Here is a 20,650-nt window from a genome sequence, read left to right as displayed (position 1 = left end):
TTATTTGACTGTCTGTGAATTTTGTTCTAGGAGCACCGGTGAGTCGTGGAATTGATCCCATAGTGGATCATGGGTTAATTGCGTGCTCCAGGTGAGTGACCCACCTTTAAAAATATTTTTGGGGTAATTAATTATATTTATGTGGTGTTAAATTGATATCTGTAAATTGTGCTTATGTGGCGTATTTTAAATAAAAATATGTGGGATGGTAAGTGTGAGAATTTAATGTATTTCCCACGATAATTTTGGAAAACGGTACGGTTGGTTATTAATGTTTATTTTTAGACGCACTCATACAGTATTGGTGTTCTGGTGTATGGTGTATAGACACGTGGTAGCGCGCGGTTATTATGTGGTTTAGCGCGCGGTTATTATTTCTCCCGTGGTTGCCATTGGATTGGGCAGGCAAGTTTGATATTGGCCACAGCCGCCCCTCCCTTGGCCGGGAGATGGTTTTGGCAGCGGTACTGTCGGGACGCCGAAGTGCCGTTGCAGATTTCTCTCTTTAACCTCCCCGCCAGTCGGTGCTCGGGACGCTGGGTATCAGAGGGCATCACCGGTATATGGTGTGGTGCGTCAAGTGTAATTGTCAGGTGTAATTTTCAAATAAAGTTTCAAACCCCAAATGGTACAAAATTATTTATTATAATTTATTGCAGTTTATTTATATTTGGGGTATTTATTTATTTATTTTTTTTTGTTGTTTATTAAATTATTTGGTTCATTGGTTTTCGGGAAGTACGTATATCGGGTTTTGTGAAAAGGTTTTAAAAGGGGAACTTTTCCAACGGAGTGACTAGTGAGGGTTTTGAGAGAAAGTATTACTTCAATTGTTTGTTTATTTATTATTTAATTGTTCGGTACTGGTTAATTAAATTCCTTTATTTTTATATTATTATTATTAAAGGTGTACAGTAGATAGGGTCACTCACTGAGATGATTAGCATCTCACACTCTTAAATTCCGTTCCCCTAGGTCCAGGTTGGAGACGTTGATTGTCCGGGGCGAGCCCAACGTCTCAGTTCGTTGCCGAAGGTTCAAGAAGTTTTTCTTCCCTTTTTTCCTCTCTGTCATGTATTACTTCTTATTTGTCATTTTTTTTAATTTCACATTTGTTGTATAATGCTCTGTATACTGTATTGGATGTGTAGTTGTTCTTTATGCACTGGACTGTTGTTGTTTTTTAGAAGTGTTGAAATTTGTGGAACAATTTGTAGTTGCGGGAGGAATAAGGGGATGTTTTTTTTTTGAAGTGTGTTTTCAGTGCAGGTAATTTGTGGTAAGTAAATCCCTTAGGGGAGGCTCTGCCGGATTTTCCATTGGAGGGTCCGGTAGGGTTTCCCTGGGATCAGGGCTTGTCTAGGGTTCCGGGGAAGGAATTCTGGACGGGTCCTGACAGTTTTGAACATTTCAAAGACAGCAGCAATAATGAAGTTGGCCTAGAAAATCATAAATCTCACATCTAGTGCCAAACGCATACATGATACATCCATCCTAAAACAAACATATCAGAGACACAAAAACATGAACTTCATCAAACTACAATTGTTGGACAGATAAACTACAATAAGCTTTTCACCCCTCCCCCCCCAAACAAAAAAAACCCAAAAAAAAAAAAAAGCCAGCAACACCAACAACAACAAGAAGCTATATAAAATATATTAAAACTAAACCAAACCATCGTTTAAGAAGCTATAAAAGCAAGAAAAATGTAGAGGATAAATCTGGAAAACTACCTGAAGCTTCTCTAGAGTTTTTGATAAAGATGAGAAAATCCATAAAATAAACCAGGCATCTAAGAAGGCAACAGGCAGGACCAAAAATATCTTTGTTTTTCCTGGGAATTCATTTATGTTCCCTAAATGCTCAACAAGCTCAAGTGCCTCTGATGCCACAAAGTATATTAATCCAAGAAGAAGTACTTTCGAGGTTATACCACCAAGCGTAGGCTTCACCACACCAAAGCCCATGGAAACCACCAAAAGCAAAAGGCGAGAAAGTGTCTTCTTAACAGAGCTAAAAGTTACCGCCCACAATGTAATGCCCATTGGTCTAGTTCCAGTTGAGTTAAAATTGACATATGCGAAGTACCACACAGCCATTTCACACATTCCAAGGGCAATTGCTGCAGTAATATGGTAGTGTAACTGTATAATATCCTTCCAAAACTAAACAAACCTTAGAAACTAGATTAGGCCGAGTAGCAGATAGGCTAAAGACATAAGCCATAGAATGTCATTAAAGGAGCCATCTTTCCAGGCAAATAACCATCTGGGTTCCTCCATACAGTCCTACCTCTGATTACGGTTCCCTGCAGTTCTGGTTCACAGAACATAAAATAAAGGTAATACATTCCGGTACTATCAATATCAACTGTCAGAGGAGACATTTTAACCTTTTCATGCTTCCCCTGAAAGAACGTTTTGATGCGCTTTGGCCACTCGGGGTTGTTAGGGTTTTTATGGATAATAACCTCTCCTAAAGTGCTCCAGAGTTGGAAAGACTTTCATTGTAGCATATCATTTCAGATTTCAGATAAGAACCTCCAATTCTTTCCCTGTCTTTGACCTCAAATATTATAGCTTCCACCAAACCAGTATTCTGCTGCATTTCGTGTTGCTTACTTGCTGACTCTTTTGTCCTCACAAAAGACATAGTTTCAAACCTGAAATTCCATCAGTGAGATCCACCTCCTCTATCAACTCTAATCTAAACATGAAACAAAGCATTGAGCCAGAAGCTTCTATCAATTTCAGAACTAACAAATTCTACAATTTAACCAGCAGTTTGGTTTTCAATTATTCTCCTCCAATAATGTTAAATGCATATGAATCATTATAGAAACTTTATTTTTTAGTTTCAATTCAAAGCTGTGTTATATTCTGAGCTTTGTGAATGTCCTTAAAATTTGGCCTCATAAGTTTTACTTTTGACAGCCCAAAACTTAGGAGGTTAAGAAGGAACTCACAGACAGGGACGTTCAGGAGGGTTTTGACATTACTCTTACAAAACATAAGGGGTAGGTGTATTTTCTTTGTCCTTGATGTTACATTTATATAATGAATATTGTGTTCTATTATTTATTGAGAGTTTGATATATTTTATCAGTTCAAATCTTGTAAAATTTCTTTCCTTTTTTTCCCCCCCTTTTTTTAAGTAAGTTGTACCATGAAAGTCCAAGGCGTATATGCGTACTATATACAGCTCCAACATATGGTCCATGTAGGACTTTGAAGCCAATTCTTAGTAAGGTATGCAAATAAAAAAATGTTTCACTTTTGCATGACGTTCAATCTTAATGCCAGCATCAACTCTTACAATGATTGACGTCTAATGTGATTTTGAGGTGGCCAGAAATATTTGGGATGACATTATGAAAAACCAATTTTTTGTGGTAACATCTCATTGTGTGAAGAAACACATGCTTTACTGTATCTGTCTATTTTAGTGTTGATGCCTCATATAGAATGCAGTAACCTCTTTTTAATAACTTTCTTTTATGGCAAGTGATTGACGAGTTTGATCAAAATGTACACTTTGTTGAAACTGATATTGAAGAAAATCCGGAAATAGCAGAAGCAGCTGGTATTATGGGTACACCATGTGTTCAATTTTTCAAAAACAAGGAAAATTTGAGGTTTCTATACTCCTGGTGCTGGTCCAACTGTCAAATCTAGTTCAAAGGGAAAGCACCATCGTTTGATACTGACTAAAACCCTTGAGTGGACCTTAAATTGGTGCATACTACAGAGCATGTATGATAGGTATGTTAAACTTGACTGTGCATTTCTTGTCATGGATTTCTGTTCATATTTAAGATACATATTTTGATTGGTGCTAAAGTTGGACATATGTCAAGATGTAATATGTAAAATGTCCATTTCATATTTCTTAGACAATATGTAGAAGACAAGAAGTTATTTTTAAATTTAGTAGTTCTTACAAGTTTGTTCTTTTCAAGGGATGGTTACTTCTTATCCTAGATGCTTTATTGAACTTTATACCTTGCCTTTTAAACGACAAGGTGGCAACGCAAATTAGAAATAGCCCTCAAATAGTCAGACAACCCTTTACAATGAGGAAATTTAAAATGTTTAAAAACTTGATATAATTAAACCTATGATTTTATCCAAGGATTTGACTTTTGTTCATTTTCCAGTAAAAACATGTCACGTTTGATTTTCTGTCTGCAATTTGATATCTTAGAATGAATAAATTTTTTGCAATCAATTTATTTGGTTTGAATTCTGATTTTTCCTTATTTTATTTACAACTGATAATTTAAAAACTTAGAACCCAGTGGAGTTGGAAGGTTTGAAAAAAGCAAACATTCGAGATGGCATTGTAGTGGTGCAATATCTTGTCTGGTTGGATAAGCAGGTAGTTCGTGAAACTTGTGAATCTGTTTATTTCTTGGACAAGTAGTCAATATACCATTTTTGGAGGAAAAGCTTTTTATGAAAACAATAAAACTAAAAAATAAATAAATAAATAAAAATATGTCTAAGCTTTTAGTGCATATACAGATGCAGGAGATATATGAGGTTTCTGGTTACTTCTTGGAAGGAGACGAAGTGACTAAGAAAAAACAATTGTAAGTTCATTTTTTGTTTTTTGTTTTTTTGTTTTTTTAGGTTGTTATGCAACATCTAATATTTGATTGAAATACTAGTTAAGATGTATTGTGGTCTAAATATTGCCTGGAAGAGAAATGTAAAAGGACATAAACCGTATCAGACAACTTGTCAGTACACAGCTTGTGTATATTTCTATGTGTCTGCATGCAATGCTCTGCTTGTGCAGTTTCAATACACACTAAACAAATAATGATGCAATGATTGCAGGCAAACACTTAAACTGACAAAGGTGATTGCAAGCGATAAGCTGGAGAGTTTTTGTGCAGTAAAAAAAGTACTGTGAACTTCAAATGAAAATTCTATATGATAATAAGTGGTAATGGTTGAAAATTCTATATGATATCTGTGAACTTCAAAAGAGGTATCTCTGACATTGTCATTTATGCACATGAGTGGTAATGGTTCTTAAGTTGTATTACATGGGCACAACTTGCTTTTGAAGCAAGCATTGCAAATTTCACCATATAAAGATAAATAAAGTGTTTTCCAATTTCAAATGAACTTTGACATGGATATGCTAATTCCTACTTTAGCAACCACTTTCAAAAGCTAGCATGACATTCTATGCATAAGAAATTCCAATATATCAAGAGAAATAAAGGGTTTTCCCTTTTAAAATGAACTTTGATATGGATATGTTAATTCCTACTTTATCAACTACTTTCAAATGTTCTTGTTAAAAAGTGATATAGTTGAAAACACTATACTGCAGTAAGTGCTAATCTATTTTATTTTTCCTTTTTATTATCATTATTATTATTATATTTTTTCTTTGCAGGTCCTCAAGGGTTATATTGCACTTGGGAATGCTCAATTTCCTAATGGAACCAACGGTATTTTATTTTATTTTTTAAATTATGTATTTCATTTTAAGTGAAATGTGTTGACCATATTCTTGTAAGATTGTGTGATAGGAAGGTACATGTTCATTTTCCTACAGGTAATGCCCTAGACATTCTTGCTTGAGTTCCACTATAGAAAAATGGTCTTGATTATCGGCATGGTACATGCCACGGAATTGGATCTTACCTTAATGTTCATGAAGGCAAGTGTGTTTTACTACTTTCCTCTATTATTACTGGGTATGAGCTATTGCCTCAATTGTTAGATTTGAACCTTTATACTTCTTTATAGATACTCTAGGTATTTAATTATTTTCTTTGAAACTTGTATGCTAAATATTGTAACTAACCGCAGATATTTCATTTGATTTCATCCAGGTATCAAATCGGTCTTTTTATAGTTGAGGTGCCTCGTATGCTTTTAATGCTGTCACTAAAGTTTGGCATTATACCAATTTTGGTGCCAATTGGTGTTCGAGATTTTGACATTAATGGGAAACTTTGGGTCAAGTTAGGATTGATACCAACAGAACCTTTTGTAGGAGTTGTAATATTCTCTAGATTTTATTCATAAAACACTTTTTTCTCTTCCTAATTCAGATTTAGTTTTTAGTTTTTCTACATGATTCTCATGTCAAGATGAAGTGTAAGGACCCAATTTCATTATTAAATTCTCCATATTGTTTGAGATGTGGAAAAGCAAGAAATAACAAGGATATGAGAATTTAAATGGATGGTAATTGAGTTCTCAAATATTGGCTTTCTAGTTTGGGACCATTTGAACTTGTTTGAATGGTATGCATTGAAATTTAGTTAGTTTTAAATTGGAGACTATTTTCTGCTTGAAAGCTTCTTCCAATCTCTTTTAAAATGCGGCTTCATGGTAGTATGTCCAAAAGAGAGTAGTCAGGAGGGAATTAATTGTGCAGTTGTGGAAAATATTTAAATAAATGGATATGAAAGTGTCGAATAAATGGAACCATCTTCCATTTCTCATCTACCCTCATTTCCCATTAACTGTTGAATAAAGTGGAAAATATTTTGCATGTTGTTGCATTTAACACACATTAAGGGACCTGTGGGGGCCAAAAAATTGATAAAATGTGATAACCATAGGGGTTTCGGTAATTACCGATGAAACCTAAGATAATTTTTCCAGTAACTACAAATTGATTACCATAGGTTTCATTGGTAATTACCGAAGGCCCTACGGTAATCAAATTTTTGTGCCAATTTGAGAACTTTTTCAAAAATTTTGGAGTTTTTTCTCTTTAGGATCATTGAAGAATGTATATTTTGCATGTTATTGCATTTAACACACATTAGGGGACTTGTGGGGGCCAAAAAATTGGTAAAATGTGATTACTATAGGGGTTTTGGTAATTACTGATGAAACCTACGGTAATTTTTTAAGCAAGGACAAATTGATTATCGTAGGTTTCATCAGTAATTACCGAAGGCCCTACGGTAATCAAATTTTTGTGCCAATTTGAGAACTTTTTCAGAACTTTTGGGATTTCTTCTCCTTAGGATCATTGAAGAAAGTATATTTTGCATGTTGTTGCATTTAACACATATTAGGGGACTTGTAGGGGCCAAAAAATTGGTAAAATGTGATAACCATAGAGGTTTCGATAATTACCGATGAAACCTACGGTAATTTTTCCAGCAACTACAAATTGATTATCGTAGGTTTCATTGGTAATTACCGAAGACCCTACTGTAATCAAATTTTTGTGCCCATTTAAGAACTTTTTCATAACTTTTGGGGTTCTTTCTCTTTAGGATCATTGAAGAAAGTATATTTTGCATGTTGTTGCATTTAACACACATTAGGGGACTTGTGGGAGTCAAAAAAGTGGTAAAATGTGATTACCACAGGGGTTTCGGTAATTATTGATGAAACCTACGGTAATTTTTCCAGCAAGGACAAATTGATTACCTTAGGTTGCATCGGTAATTACCGAAGACCCCATGATAATAATTTTTTTTGGGTAATTTGAGAATTTTTTCCGAACTTTTGGAATTTTTTCTCCTTAGGATCATTAAAGAATGTATATTTTGCATGCTGTTGCATTTAACACACATTATGGGGCTTGTGGAGGCAAAAAAAAAAGGGTAAAATGTGATTACCACAGGGGTTTTGGTAATTACCGATGAAACCTACAGTAATGTTTCCAGCAAGGACAAATTGATTACCGTAGGTTTCATCGGTAATTACCAAAGGTCCTATAGTAATCAAATTTTTTTGCCAATTTGATAACGTTTTCAGAATTTTTGGTGATTCTATTCACGGCTTCTCCGGCCTCCTTGATGCTGATTTTTCAAAAAAAACCTTAGCGAGCAACGTTAGAAACTTAAAAACACCCACAAATCCTAGTAGAACCGGAACAAAACCACCATTTGCTAAAGACCCAGATTCTTCCGATCCACAATTCAAGTATTTATGAAGCAACAGAGAAGAAACAACCACAAGTGAGAAGGTAAAAGCATTCCGATACTCATAGAAATAAAGGCGGGATTGAAGATGGGCATCGTCGAGCATTAGCCTGAAGATCTGAGCATTGCTTTCTTCGAACTCAAGCTTGTTGTCTTTAGATTTGGTTCTCTTTCTAATCTCAGCATTGGTTTATTATGAGAACCTAGAAGCCAAATCAAAGGAGCCACAAAAGGTTTTCTTATATTGAATCTAAAATAAAGGACATACAGATCTTTTAAAATTTTTTTAAGGATGTAATGGATATTAAAGGGCAAAAAAAAAAAGTTAACCGATGAAAGGGTATATATCATCATAGCCCTTCTAAAAGGGACATTGGGCCAAATTCCCCCATTCTTTTTTACCATGAAAGGGACCAAAATTCACACGCACTCCTAAAAATAGTAAATAATTATTAAACCAATCTAAATGGTAAATTGCAAAGAGATTTCACTAACAGTTAGGGGTAGACATGGATTGGGTTGGTTCGGTTTTGGACCAAAATACAACCCAATCCATACTTATCGGTTTCACTAATATAGAATCCAAACTAAATCATTAAAGCGTTAAATCCAAACCAAACCAAACCATTTATAATCGGATTGGTTTGGATTGGTTAATCGGTTTGAAATTTACTAATTTATAAATATATAATACAAATAAAAAATTTTCCAAATATAAAATATAAATATAATTTAGGAACAGATCCTAAAGCTGCCGTGAGTCTTGAAGTAGAAGAACAGATGCTGAAGCTGCCATGAATCTTGAAGCCATGAGTCTTAAAGCAAAAGAGCAGATGGTTGAATCGAAACTTGGCGTGGTTAATGGTTATGGTGATGGATTGGTGGTGGGCAGCAACGGAGGTAAATGTTTTGTTTAGTGTTACAACTTACAATTCGATTTGGAATTTGGGATGGTAAAAAAAAAATATATATATATATATATTAAAATTTAATATATAAAAATGGAAAAAAAAAGTTAAAAATTGATATATAAAAATGAAAAAAAAATATTAAAATTAATATATAAAAATAAAAAATATATATAATTTTTTAATTATATAATATATTATTTGGATTGGATTGGATTGGATTTATATTTCCAATCCATACAATTTATAATATTTTGAACCAAATTCAATCCAATTAATGTAAAAATTCAATCTAAACCGTTAAAATTGGATTAAATTGGACGGATTAAATAGATTGGATTGGATTTTATCGTCAGGTGTTATCAACTGAGCCTACTTTGTATGGCCCATACCAAACATTTGTGATTCAGGATGACGTATGAGCTAAAGCCAAAAATTCGGCCTCTTTTTGTTACCAGTCCAAACCTGTCCTCCAAATGCGTGAATGTCCACTTTTATTATTTTTTGACAAACCGAGTATAGAGGTAAAAATAAAACTAATCGACCATTTTCAATTCAATTTTATTCAAGTTGATGCAGCTGCCAAAGAGGGGCATTGTGCTGAGGCCATAGTGGTGAGGGATGAATTTTGGAATGAAATTTTGATAGTTTATAGCTACTAAGGGCTTTGATGCCCCTTCTGCGAAGCTGGTAGAGCTCAAGGCTCTGGTATGGGCATCGGAGCTGGCTAAAGAGCGAGGCTGTACAGGAATTGATTGGTGCTCTGACGCTGAAGCTGTGGTGAAACAGGTCAATGGGGATGATGGTCCTTGTGTCTGGGAATCTCGCTTCGAAATTCTTGAGCTAGAGGTCGAGATTCTCTGGCATGAATTGATCTCTTACTTGGATCTCCACGGTAGCAAATCAGTGTGTTGACTTTGTAGCATACGGGCTCGTGGAAATTCTGTACGTTTTAGGTCTTTTATCTTTCCTCTGTGTTGTGAGCCCTCTTTTCGGTTTTATGAGTTCAAAATTGATCTAAAATCTTTTTTTCTTTTTTTTTTTTCAAAAATTATACATTTTTCAATTATTTGATCGGCCCAGTTTGATTTATACCCACTTCTTGTCAACCTTAGAAGCCTATATTAAGGTATCTGGGCAAAATCCAAAAGTGTATGAAAAAGTAAAACTTAATGCAAAAATGATTGGGATTTGTCGCATAAAATAGTCAATATTATTTTTCATAAGATAAACTCTATAATATGTATGACAAAAAAAAAAAAAAAAAGAACCCTATAATGTTGATAAAATATGGTGGTTGAGGCTCGATTAATTTATTTTTTTTGGCAATAATGGTTGAGGATGGTGGGAGTATACCATATATGCCGGTAAATTGTTTGTCCACTGTCTGCAAAGGTCAACTAAAAGAGTGCAATCTGAGATCTGTGACTCTGTGATTAACTCAAAGAGAGCAATCTGAGATCTATGTGATTAACCCAAAGCTGCAGCAGGGAAAACCAAAAACCAATCCAGCATTGGTTTCAAAAGTGAATTAGGTACTGCGTCTCCATTTTGCTTTCTTTGTCCACTCTTTGCTTTAAGTTTCCTTTTATTTTGTTCGTTTGTCGTTTAGCATTTTTTGTTGCTTTCTAGTTCGTTTTCTACATTATAATTTGTAACACAAAAGGCAAACCCAAAAGAAAAGGGGAAAAAAAAAAAAAAAATTTCAGTTCTTTTCCAAAATTTTCTGTTGTCCTTTAATTTGATTTGTTTTTTTCCAGTCTTTCTACTCGTACTTTGCCTCTTTCCTCCAAGTCTCCTTTTATTTTGTTCGTTTGTCGTTTACCCTTCCTTGTTGCTTTTTAATTCGTTATCTGCATTATAACACAAAAGGCAAACCCAGAAAAAAATAAAAATAAAAGTAAAAAAATGCAGTACGTGTCCAAATTGTCTGTTGTCCTTTGATTTGATTTGTGGTTTCCGGTCTTTCTACTCGTACTGTACCTCCTTAACAGACAAAAAAAGAAAAATAAAGAAAAAGTCCAAAATTTTTTTTTTAAAAAAGGTCACGTGCGTTTAGCAGTTCAATTTATACGCTGTGTCGTTAATTACAAGATCGGTCGTATACTTGAGTTGCACACACGTGCGGTAAGTGAAGGAATTTGGGGAGTAACCAGTTTGATTAACAGCCGAAAGTGACAAAAAAAGTAAGAACTTTCATATCATTCCTAATTTCATTTTAGATTTCATTTTAGTTCGTTGTTTCAATTTGTCCTTTTGAGTTATATCATATCTTCTTTTTTATTTGGTTCACTAATTCCTCAAATTTATTTTAAAAAAGAAGAAGAAGAATGTTGAAAAGTAGTGAAAGTGGGCGTGGAGGCAATTGCTAGACAAATTGGTGGCGACACAGCTAAATGGGTTGTACGGCAAGTGTGTTATGTGATTAAAGCCCCAACTTATTCTAACGCCACTAGATTCTGCAGAAAGAAAATGCAGAAAAATCGAAGCTGATGTGGAAGAGTGGCTGATTAAAGTGGAGAAGATCATCGAAGAGGCAAACAAACTGGTGAACGATGAATGCCAGGCAGAGATGTGTTTCTACGGCTTCTGTCCTAAAAATTTCATAGCCTGTTATAGTCCAAGTAAGCGAGCAACAGAATTGGCACCCACAATCATTGAAGAAATTGAAAAAGGAAACCAATTTCGCAGTGTGTCATACAGCAATCCCCCACAAGATACATGGACTAAACCAGGGTACCGAGCTTTCGAATCGAGGATTTCTTTTGCAAATCAAATTATGGAGGAACTCGCAGATTCTAATATCTACGTCATTGGGATATACGGGTTGCCTGTTGTCGGGAAAAGCACACTTACCAAACAAGTTGCTAGGCTAGCAAAAGAGAAGTTATTGCTTGATGTGGCCAGTATAGAAGTTAAACAGAATGCAGATGTGGAAACAATTCAAAAACAAATTGCCGAAAAGGTTGGTCTGAAGCTCGATGAAAGTATGTCTATCTCAGGACGAGCATGCAGCCTAAGTGCCTACATTAAAAACAAGAAGAATATTCTTGTAATTCTGGATGACGTTTGGGAACTGATTGACTTGGAAAATTTGGGACTTCCATTTGGGATATGTAAAGTTCTGTTAACTTCAAGAAAACGAGACTTGTTATCCTCTGAGTTTGGCACGCAGAAAGAGTTCCTACTGGAAGTTTTAACGAAAGAAGAAACTTGGAGTTTGTTTGGGAATATAGTAGCAGATGATGTTAAAGACCTTGATATTCAAGAAGTAGCAATTGAAGTAGCCAAAAGACGTGCAGGTTTGCCCATTTGGGTTGTGACACTTGCAAAAGCATTAAAAGGTGGAAATATACACACATGGAAAGAGGCTTTGAGACTTCAAAAAAGGTGTGAAGGAAAAGAAATGCAAGAAAAAGCATACTCGGGCATCGAGTGGAGTTACGATAGGTTGGAAGACGAGGAGGTGAAATCATTGTTTCGGATCTGTGGTATGCTGGGGGGCGACTGTTTCCTTGACGACTTGTTCAAATATACAAAAGGTTTGGGTTTGAGTTTGTTTGAAGGCATCAATACAATGGAAGAAGCACGGAGTAGATTTCATGCATTGGTTGGGAAAATGACTCTTGTCTCTTAATGCTACACACTAATGAAGACCGGTTTACAATACATGATCTCACACGTGACGTTGCTATAAAACTTGCATCTAGAGATCAGCATTTCTTATCATATTAGTAGATTGAGATGAATTCAAGGAATGGCCAAACAAAGTATTCCTTGAAAAGTGCGCTTTAGTATCTCTGAGTCAAGTCAATATTCCTAAACCTCCTGAACAGCTGGAATGCCCAAAAGTACAACTCTTCAACTTGCATGCCACAAAAAAATCACTGCCAATTCCAGAGAACTTTTTTAAGGAGATGAAAGAACTCAAAGTTTTACATTTAAACAGAATCTGTATTCCTTCACTACCTCCATCTCTTCATTTTTTAACAGATCTGCAAACATTATGCCTAGATCAGTGTGAATTGTGAAATCTAGCCATGGTTGGTGAGCTAAGGAGCTTGGAAATTCTAAGCTCTCTGAAATCCAAGTTTAAATTGTTACCCAAAGAAATAGGGCAGCTGACTCGACTACGGGTGTTGGATTTGACGGGTTGCTCTCAACTTGAAGTGATTCGTCCAAATGTCATATCAAGCTTGACAAGATTAGATGAATTGAGGATGAAAAGCAACTTCGTCAAGTGGGAGATTTAGGAAGTCAATAATATCAGTGAAAGAAGTAATGCTCACCTTTCAGAGCTAAAGGACTTATCTAACCTGACCACATTAGATACAAATGCTAAGGATTCTAACCAGTTATCAAATAACTGTTTCTCTAAAAAGTTGGTAAATTTCAAGGTATCTATTGGCGATATTTGGAATTGGCATGTAAAATATGCAAGTTCAAGGACACTGAAACTTAAGCTCTCTCAAACCAATCAATTGGACAAAGACCAAGGTCTTAAAACATTGAAGAATTGTACTTGGATGTATTGGAGGGAGTTACTGATATTGTTGATCAACTAGATGCGGATGGTTTTCCACGACTGAAATATCTCCATGTCCAAAATAATCCCGAAATTTTACATATTGTGAAGTGCTGAACTTCTGATATTGCATTCCCCAACTTAGTGGCATTATTTCTATGCAGCCTTGTCAGTTTGGAAATTCTATGCTCTGGCCAACTGCCACATGGTTTTTTTAAGCACTTGACAATCATAGAAGTATAAAAGTGTCCCAAATTGAAGAACCTCTTTTCTTTTTCGACGGTCCTACACTTTTTGCAGCTTCAAGAAATTAAAGTGGTTGACTGCATCAAGATGCAAGAGATTGTTGTTGAATAAAAAGAATATTTTGAGGCTCAAGTAAATGATGGTATTGAATTTTTCAAATTACAATCTTTGACACTACAATGTCTGTCAGAACTTACTTGTTTCGTGTCAAATATTAATAGCAATATAACAGGATATGAAAGGATCATTCCGAATAAAAAGACAGTTAATTCCATGGGACTTTTCAATCTAATATGTTTTTATTTGACTAGCATTTCTCATATGCACAGTCATTTTAGTATGTAATGCAATTAAGGTAAATTTGATATTTACATTGACGTGGATCTTGATCATAAAAAAAACCTATACCATGATCACGAAATTGTTTACCAAATCTACCAAATGATGTGACAAATAATAGCTTGTCCTGAGTTTTTCTTATCTATTTAAGCTTTTGGCTATCTATATTTATAATTTTATTTTCAACATTGACGCATTGAGTTATGTATCTAACTTTTTTATTTTGAAGAAATTTTTCCACTGAGCTTCGACAAAATGTCAAGTTGGTCATTTCCATAGCCTATATAATTTGTTGGTGTTTTATAAAATTGACGGACTAGCATTCACATTAATAATGCATACATAAATATATATATTTGGATTAAAACTTAATTTTAAAATAGAGAATGACAGAAATAAAATTAGAAAAGAATAACTTTTAAAACGGCAAAAACGAACATGTTTTCCTGGATAAAACCCCTCTTATCGCAATTAGTACAATACATATGAATGCTGTATATACATTAAAAAATGGGAGCTCAACCACGCATTGACTTTGTTTTGACCACTTGTGATCATCCAACTTCGAAGTTCGGAGATGGTCTTGTGGCAAAGTATATCCACTGTTTTTCATGCAACAATTCTAAATTTGAATCCCCATATATATTCACAAAAACAAAAAATCAATAATCAATAATCAATAATAAAAAATAAAACAAATCTCATAAGCCAAACGGGTTTCATCGTAGCCAAATAACCCCTAAACCCACATAACCACAGTGTGTTGAAAAATTCTGAAATTGACCAAATATGCAAGTACGGTGTGCTTACCCCATCTCAATTTATCGTTTTGTACGCTTGAGTGCCACATCTTTATCTCTTTGTTCGTCGTATATGCTGAATATATCATCGGTAAATTGAAAAATGAATAACATTATTAGGAAATACGAAAAACCTTAATAATATTATAAAAGAGTTGAGAGTAAAAACTCTTTTTGGAAAAACAAAATACTTAAAATCCTTAGGTACTGTTATCGTCATCATCTTCATCTTCTATTATTGGTACTCTTTCGCGTTTGGATTCATCAAGGAGTACTCCGGCAAAAGAAATTTTCAACTCTATGCAGCTGGACACTAATAAAGAATGGGAATCTGACATTGTCATTCCGAAAGCAAAAGCCTTTCAGATTTGATATGTCAGAAAGTTCCAAATATTCCAACCAACTGAAAGTAATTTCATTTTCTCCATCAATAATTGTAAGGTGGAGCTTATATTTGAATTCATGCCTTGATTTTTTTCTTAATTCGTTGATATTGAAATTTTTTTACTATCGGCTTGTTCAGCATATATGTTCTAAAAAGAAGGAATAAATATTTTGCGTTGCTCAAACCTAGAAAAGGAGACATTGAGACGTGCCAATTGTAGACTAAACAAATTGAGTATTTTGTTCACCTAAAATCTTTTGTCAATCAATTTTCACTATTTATTGATTGACTATCTAATCAGAATCTATTTTTTAAGTCTCGTGGAATTTATTTAATTTTTATTTCATTATTAGGGGTTTATCGAATCCAAAATCTTTGAAGGAGTCTCAAGCAATGATTTGCTTTTATTTATCTGTTGTTCTTGAAGATTTGAAGAAGTGGGGCTACTGATTGATGAATTATGAAATTTTCACTCATGATACTTTATTTACCGACTGCAAAGTGCAAAGAGATTCCACTAACAGTCAGCTGTCAACTAGGCCGACTGGTGTAGCCCATTCAAAACGATTGGGTTCAGATGGCTTAAGCCCAAAGAGTTGCTGTCTTTTTGTTCTTACCAGTACATGTCCGTCCGTCAAAGAGTATGAACCTTAGAAGCCCATTCAACCTTTAAGTTTTCTTTTATTTTCAGGGGAATTTGGCCCAATACCCTTATAGGAACAAGGTTAATGATTTTTGCCCCCTCATTTGATATCTTTTTTTTTCTACTCCTCAATATCTATTTTAACCTTAAAACAAAAAAAAAATTATTTACATATCCTGTTATATTTGAAACAAAACAAAAATTTGTTTGAGCATGTTAGAGCTGAATGCAGTCGCAAGCTTTGTAAGGGTAACTGTCAGATAATCATATGCCTCAAATTGCATATTTGGCAATTGTTGGTAACCCTTTCACCCCTCCAACTTCCATCACTTTCAAGGCACATTTTCTATGTGTTTGGTACAAGGATGGGCGATGAAGAATGAAGAGTTGATCCTTGATTGGTGTAGAAGCATGGTGGAACGTCCCGTGGCCATGCAAAAACTTTCCTTCCAAAATTGGAATGATTGGACTCTTTCTTCGATCATAAAGCCCCCTGACCCCTTCCTTTGTCTTTCATCCCCCCTGAACAGAATAAGTAAGGCCCCGTTCTTTCTAATTCAAAAATGAAAATAGAGGCGAAGCGCCCAAGTGGCGAAGGCCCCAAAGCAAAGTAATATATAGATGTAGTTTGTATTTCATTCTTTTATTCTGCCATTTTATATCAAAAACCATAAGCCTTGCATGCTCTATATCCTTTCTCTAGTCATTGTACGTACTAGATTACTCTTGAATTATTGCTTAAATTTCAATTTGATTCTTCAGCGTTTACTGGTAATACATCTAGAACTAGGTCTTTATGTCTAACGAGCAATTTCTATTATCAATCTGTTAAAGAAAAAAGAGAAAGGAACTGACGAAAAAGGAGAGAGAAAAAATAAGAACAAGTCAAATAACTGGATGGTTTGTAATGTCGATGTGGGTCAATATACATAGTGATGTGAAAATGCCATCTTCCTTCTCTTGCACTGAAAAGCAATTTCCCACTAAAAAATTGGTTATGAAGCCATTCTCAACTCAAATCATTTATTTTCCCAGAAAAAAAATTGGTTATGAAGCCATTCTCAATTCAATCATTTATTTGTTGGATAAAAGATTATGGGTATATCTACTATGGATCTATAAGTAAAACATTATATTTGTTGGATAAAAGATTATGGGTATATCTACAATGGATCTATAAGTAAAATATTATACTATATTGTTGGATAAAATTACATTTTTGAAATGGAATAAAAATAATTTTTTTTTTATACACTTGAATATTGGAAGATCATATCATCTTCTCAAATTTATCAAGTTTCTTCACCCTCTGCATAGACCTAGCAAACAATGCCAAAAAGACTCCTGCACAATCGTATAAAAACATACACAAACCTAGTTCAACTTCATAGAAAACCAGAAAAGAAATCTTTTATGCCCAGGTCTTAGAAGGTTAAAAGTCTAAAAGGTCACCTGCACAAATGAATGATCCATTAGCAACAACTTGACTACCTTGGCTGGTTAAAGTGAAAAAAATATGATGATTGTAGACCTTCGGTAATTCCCGATGAAACCCTCGGTAACCAACATATACGCTCTGAAAAAATTACCGAAGGTTTTGTCGGTAATTACCGAAACCCCTATGGTAATCACATTTTACCCATTTTTTGGGCCCCATAAGTCCCCTTACGTGTTAAATGAAAAACCATGCAACATATGGATTATCAAATAATCGTAATGAGAGAAAATCCCAAAATTGCTTAAAAAGCTCTCAAATTGGCCAAAAACAATACGATGACTGTAGACTTTCGATAATTTGCGATGAAACCTTCGGTAACCAACATATACTCTATGGAAAAATTACCGTAAGTGTCATCGATAATTACCAAAACCCCAGTGGTAATCACATTTTACCAATGTTATGGCCCCCACAAGTCCCATAATGTGTGTTAAATGAAAAAGCATGCAAAATATGGATTCTAAAATTATCCTAAGAAGGGAAAACCCCAAAATCTCTGAAAAATTCTCAAATTGGCCAAAAAATTACGATGACTGTAGACATTCGGTAATTATTGATGAAATCGTCGGTAGCCAATATATACCCTCTGGAAAAGTTACCGAAGGTTTCATCGGGAATTACCGAAGGTCTACAGTCATAGTATTTTTTTGGCTAATTTGAGAAATTTTTAAGCAATTTTGGGATTTTCTCTCCTTAGGATAATTTTAGAATCCATATTTTGCATGTTTTTGCATTTAACACACATTATGGGACTTGTGGGGTCCATAACATTTGTAAAATGTGATTACCACTGGGGTTTCGGTAATTACCGATGACACCTACGGTAATATTTCCAGAGAGTATATGTTGGTTACTGAAGGTTTCATCGGGAATTACCGAAGGTCTACAGTCATCGTATTTTTTTGGCCAATTTGAGAAATTTTTCAGAGATTTTGGGATTTTCTCTCCTTAAGATCATTTTATAATCCATATGTTGCATGTTTTTTCATTTAACACACGTAAGGGGACTTTTGGGGCCCAAAAAATTGGTAAAATATGATTGCCATAGGGGTTTCGGTAATTACCGACGAAACCTTCGGTAATTTTTCCAGAGGGTATTTTTAGTTACCGAGGGTTTCATTGGGAATTACCAAAAGTCTACAGTCATCGTATTTTTTTGGCCAATTTGAGTAATTTTTAAGCAATTTTGGGATTTTCTCTCCTTAGGATAATTTTAGAATCCATATTTTGCATGTTTTTGCATTTAACACACATTATGGGACTTGTGGGGTCCATAACATTTGTAAAATGTGATTACCACTGGGGTTTCGGTAATTACCGATGACATCTACGGTAATTTTTCCAAAGAGTATATGTTGGTTACCGAAGGTTTCATCGGGGATAACCGAAGGTTTACAGTCATCGTATTTTTTTGGCCAATTTGAGAAATTTTTCAGAGATTTTGGGATTTTCTCTCCTTAAGATCATTTTATAATCCATATGTTGCATGTTTTTTCATTTAACACACGTAAGGGGACTTTTGGGGCCCAAAAAATTGGTAAAATGTGATTGCCATAGGGGTTTCAGTAATTACCGACGAAAACTTTAGTAATTTTTGGAGCAAAAACAAATTGAATGTTGTCATTTTTTAATGCCATTTGATCGCTTACTTTGTCAGAATTTATCATTAATAATGCTACATTTAGCATGTTATTGGTTGGAACACATATGATTGAAGTTGTCGGATGGAATTGTGGTGATTCTTTTACGATGGTGTACAAAGAAACTTAGTTGGACAATTTGTCAGAAGATTGCACTGGGGACCGCAAGAGGATTGGCTTATTTGCATTATGGGGCTCAACCTGGAATTATCCACAGAGACATAAAAGCTAATAATATACTTTTGGATGAGATGTTTGAAGCCAAGGTGGTGGATTTTGGACTTGCAAAGTTCACACCTGAGGGAATGACACATTTGAGCACCAGGGTTGCTGGAACTATGGGATATGTTGCCCCAGAGTACGCCTTGTATGGACAGTTGACAGAGACAAGTGATGTATATAGCTTTGGTGTTGTGCTTCTTGAGCTTCTAAGTTGAAAGAAAGCTCTTCTTGTTGGTAATGAGGATCAACCCTCCCTTGTGACTGATTGGGCTTGGTCATTAGTGCGTGATGGCAGAGCTTTAGATGTCATTGAAGATGATATGCCAGACAAAAGTCCACCTCAGGTTTTAGAGAAGTATGTATTAGTTGTAATTCTTTGTTCTCATCTGCAGTTGTATGCTAGGCCAACAATGGATCAGGCTGTGAAAATGTTGGAAACGGACATGTCAATTCCCTCCACTCCAGAACGGCCAATTCCTCTGGTAGCTAAGCTTAGTGACATTGAAAGATCTGTGAGCACTAGCGGCTTGGGTACGCTCGTGAGTCGTAGAGGTTATAGTTCATATACATATGAAAGTGATCGCTCTTTGGAACTCAAGGAAGAAAGACGAACTTTAGGTTCCCTAGTAGAAGAGCTATCACAGTAGAAACGGGCAAGTTCAGGCTCCAATATTGGAAGTCGAGGTTTGTATAACTTGACGTGAGAGATAAATTGGTGGTGTTTGTTTCACTCTCCACTAATTTTTATGCTTACCCTTTGTTTGGTTCTTGGCTTACACTGCAGGGTTCTTTGAGTCTAGACTTTGCATCTCTCATTGTAAAGATTAAGATAGATGCATTATAGGGTTGATTCTTTGAATTGAAATAGTGTGAACTGGGTACAGAATTTTTGCTGTTAGTTGAGAATAATGTCTTACTTAATGAAACCATTTTGTGTTTGGAAGTTTGATGATTTGCAAATGCAAAGATGCTAACATAGCAGTTGTACCATAGTTCATACCCTACTCCAGATAATAGGGTTGTATGTAATAGTTATATCCTACATATTCTTTTCTGTTTTTGTAATTTTTGTGTCTCTTCATAAGGAAATTTTAAGTAATCAACTTGGAGCTGTGCCTTTTTTATGAATGTTTTCTTGTTACTTTTTCTGCCTTTTATGTAAAGTCTTCAAACGATGCTGACTTAAACATTCAGGATCTATTTTGTTGTTACAACCTGTATTTATGTATATGAGGACAAAAGGGTTCAAATACTAACTCATCTCCATGTCATGGTCTGTTGTCCTTATCGTATTTAGCTTATTCTTAGGTGATCCAGAGGGTGACTGATAGTGAATTTGGCGACTCCTCTGTGTGCACCTATCTCCATCCCTCCCATACTTGTTCAATGGGTTAATCATTTTGCAAATTTAGGTTATTTCACTTGCAAATTTAGGTAATTACCGAAATCCCTATAGTTATCACATTTTACCAATTTTTTGGTCCCCACAAGTCTCCTAATGTGTGTTATATGCAACAACATGCAAA

General features: G+C 34.9%; 1 protein-coding gene and 2 pseudogenes across 1 annotated transcript; 2 read left to right on the top strand and 1 right to left on the bottom strand.

The window, feature by feature from the left end:
- Window positions 1-1,612: 1,612 nt before the first annotated feature.
- On the bottom strand, window positions 1,613-2,729 carry LOC107430933 (uncharacterized; annotated as a pseudogene).
- Window positions 2,730-11,177: 8,448 nt separating this feature from the next.
- On the top strand, window positions 11,178-12,502 carry LOC132804357 (disease resistance protein UNI-like). The gene has a single exon (XM_060818650.1). It carries the CDS (start codon window positions 11,399-11,401, stop codon window positions 12,461-12,463), a length of 1,065 nt encoding a protein of 354 aa, XP_060674633.1. The 5' UTR covers window positions 11,178-11,398; the 3' UTR covers window positions 12,464-12,502.
- Window positions 12,503-14,446: 1,944 nt separating this feature from the next.
- LOC132799317 (probable LRR receptor-like serine/threonine-protein kinase RKF3) lies at window positions 14,447-19,771 on the top strand (annotated as a pseudogene).
- The last annotated feature ends 879 nt before the right edge of the window (window positions 19,772-20,650 follow it).

This window comes from Ziziphus jujuba, chromosome 6, assembly GCF_031755915.1.
Source record: "Ziziphus jujuba cultivar Dongzao chromosome 6, ASM3175591v1".
In the NCBI taxonomy this organism is placed as follows: Eukaryota; Viridiplantae; Streptophyta; class Magnoliopsida; order Rosales; family Rhamnaceae; genus Ziziphus; species Ziziphus jujuba.
Note: the sequence above shows the minus strand (reverse complement) of the source record. Positions and strands in the feature narration are given on the sequence as shown.

Excerpts from the sequence above, each read along its gene's own strand:
- LOC132804357 (XM_060818650.1), top strand. The coding sequence starts at position 11,399 with ATGTGTTTCTACGGCTTCTGTCCTAAAAATTTCATAGCCTGTTATAGT.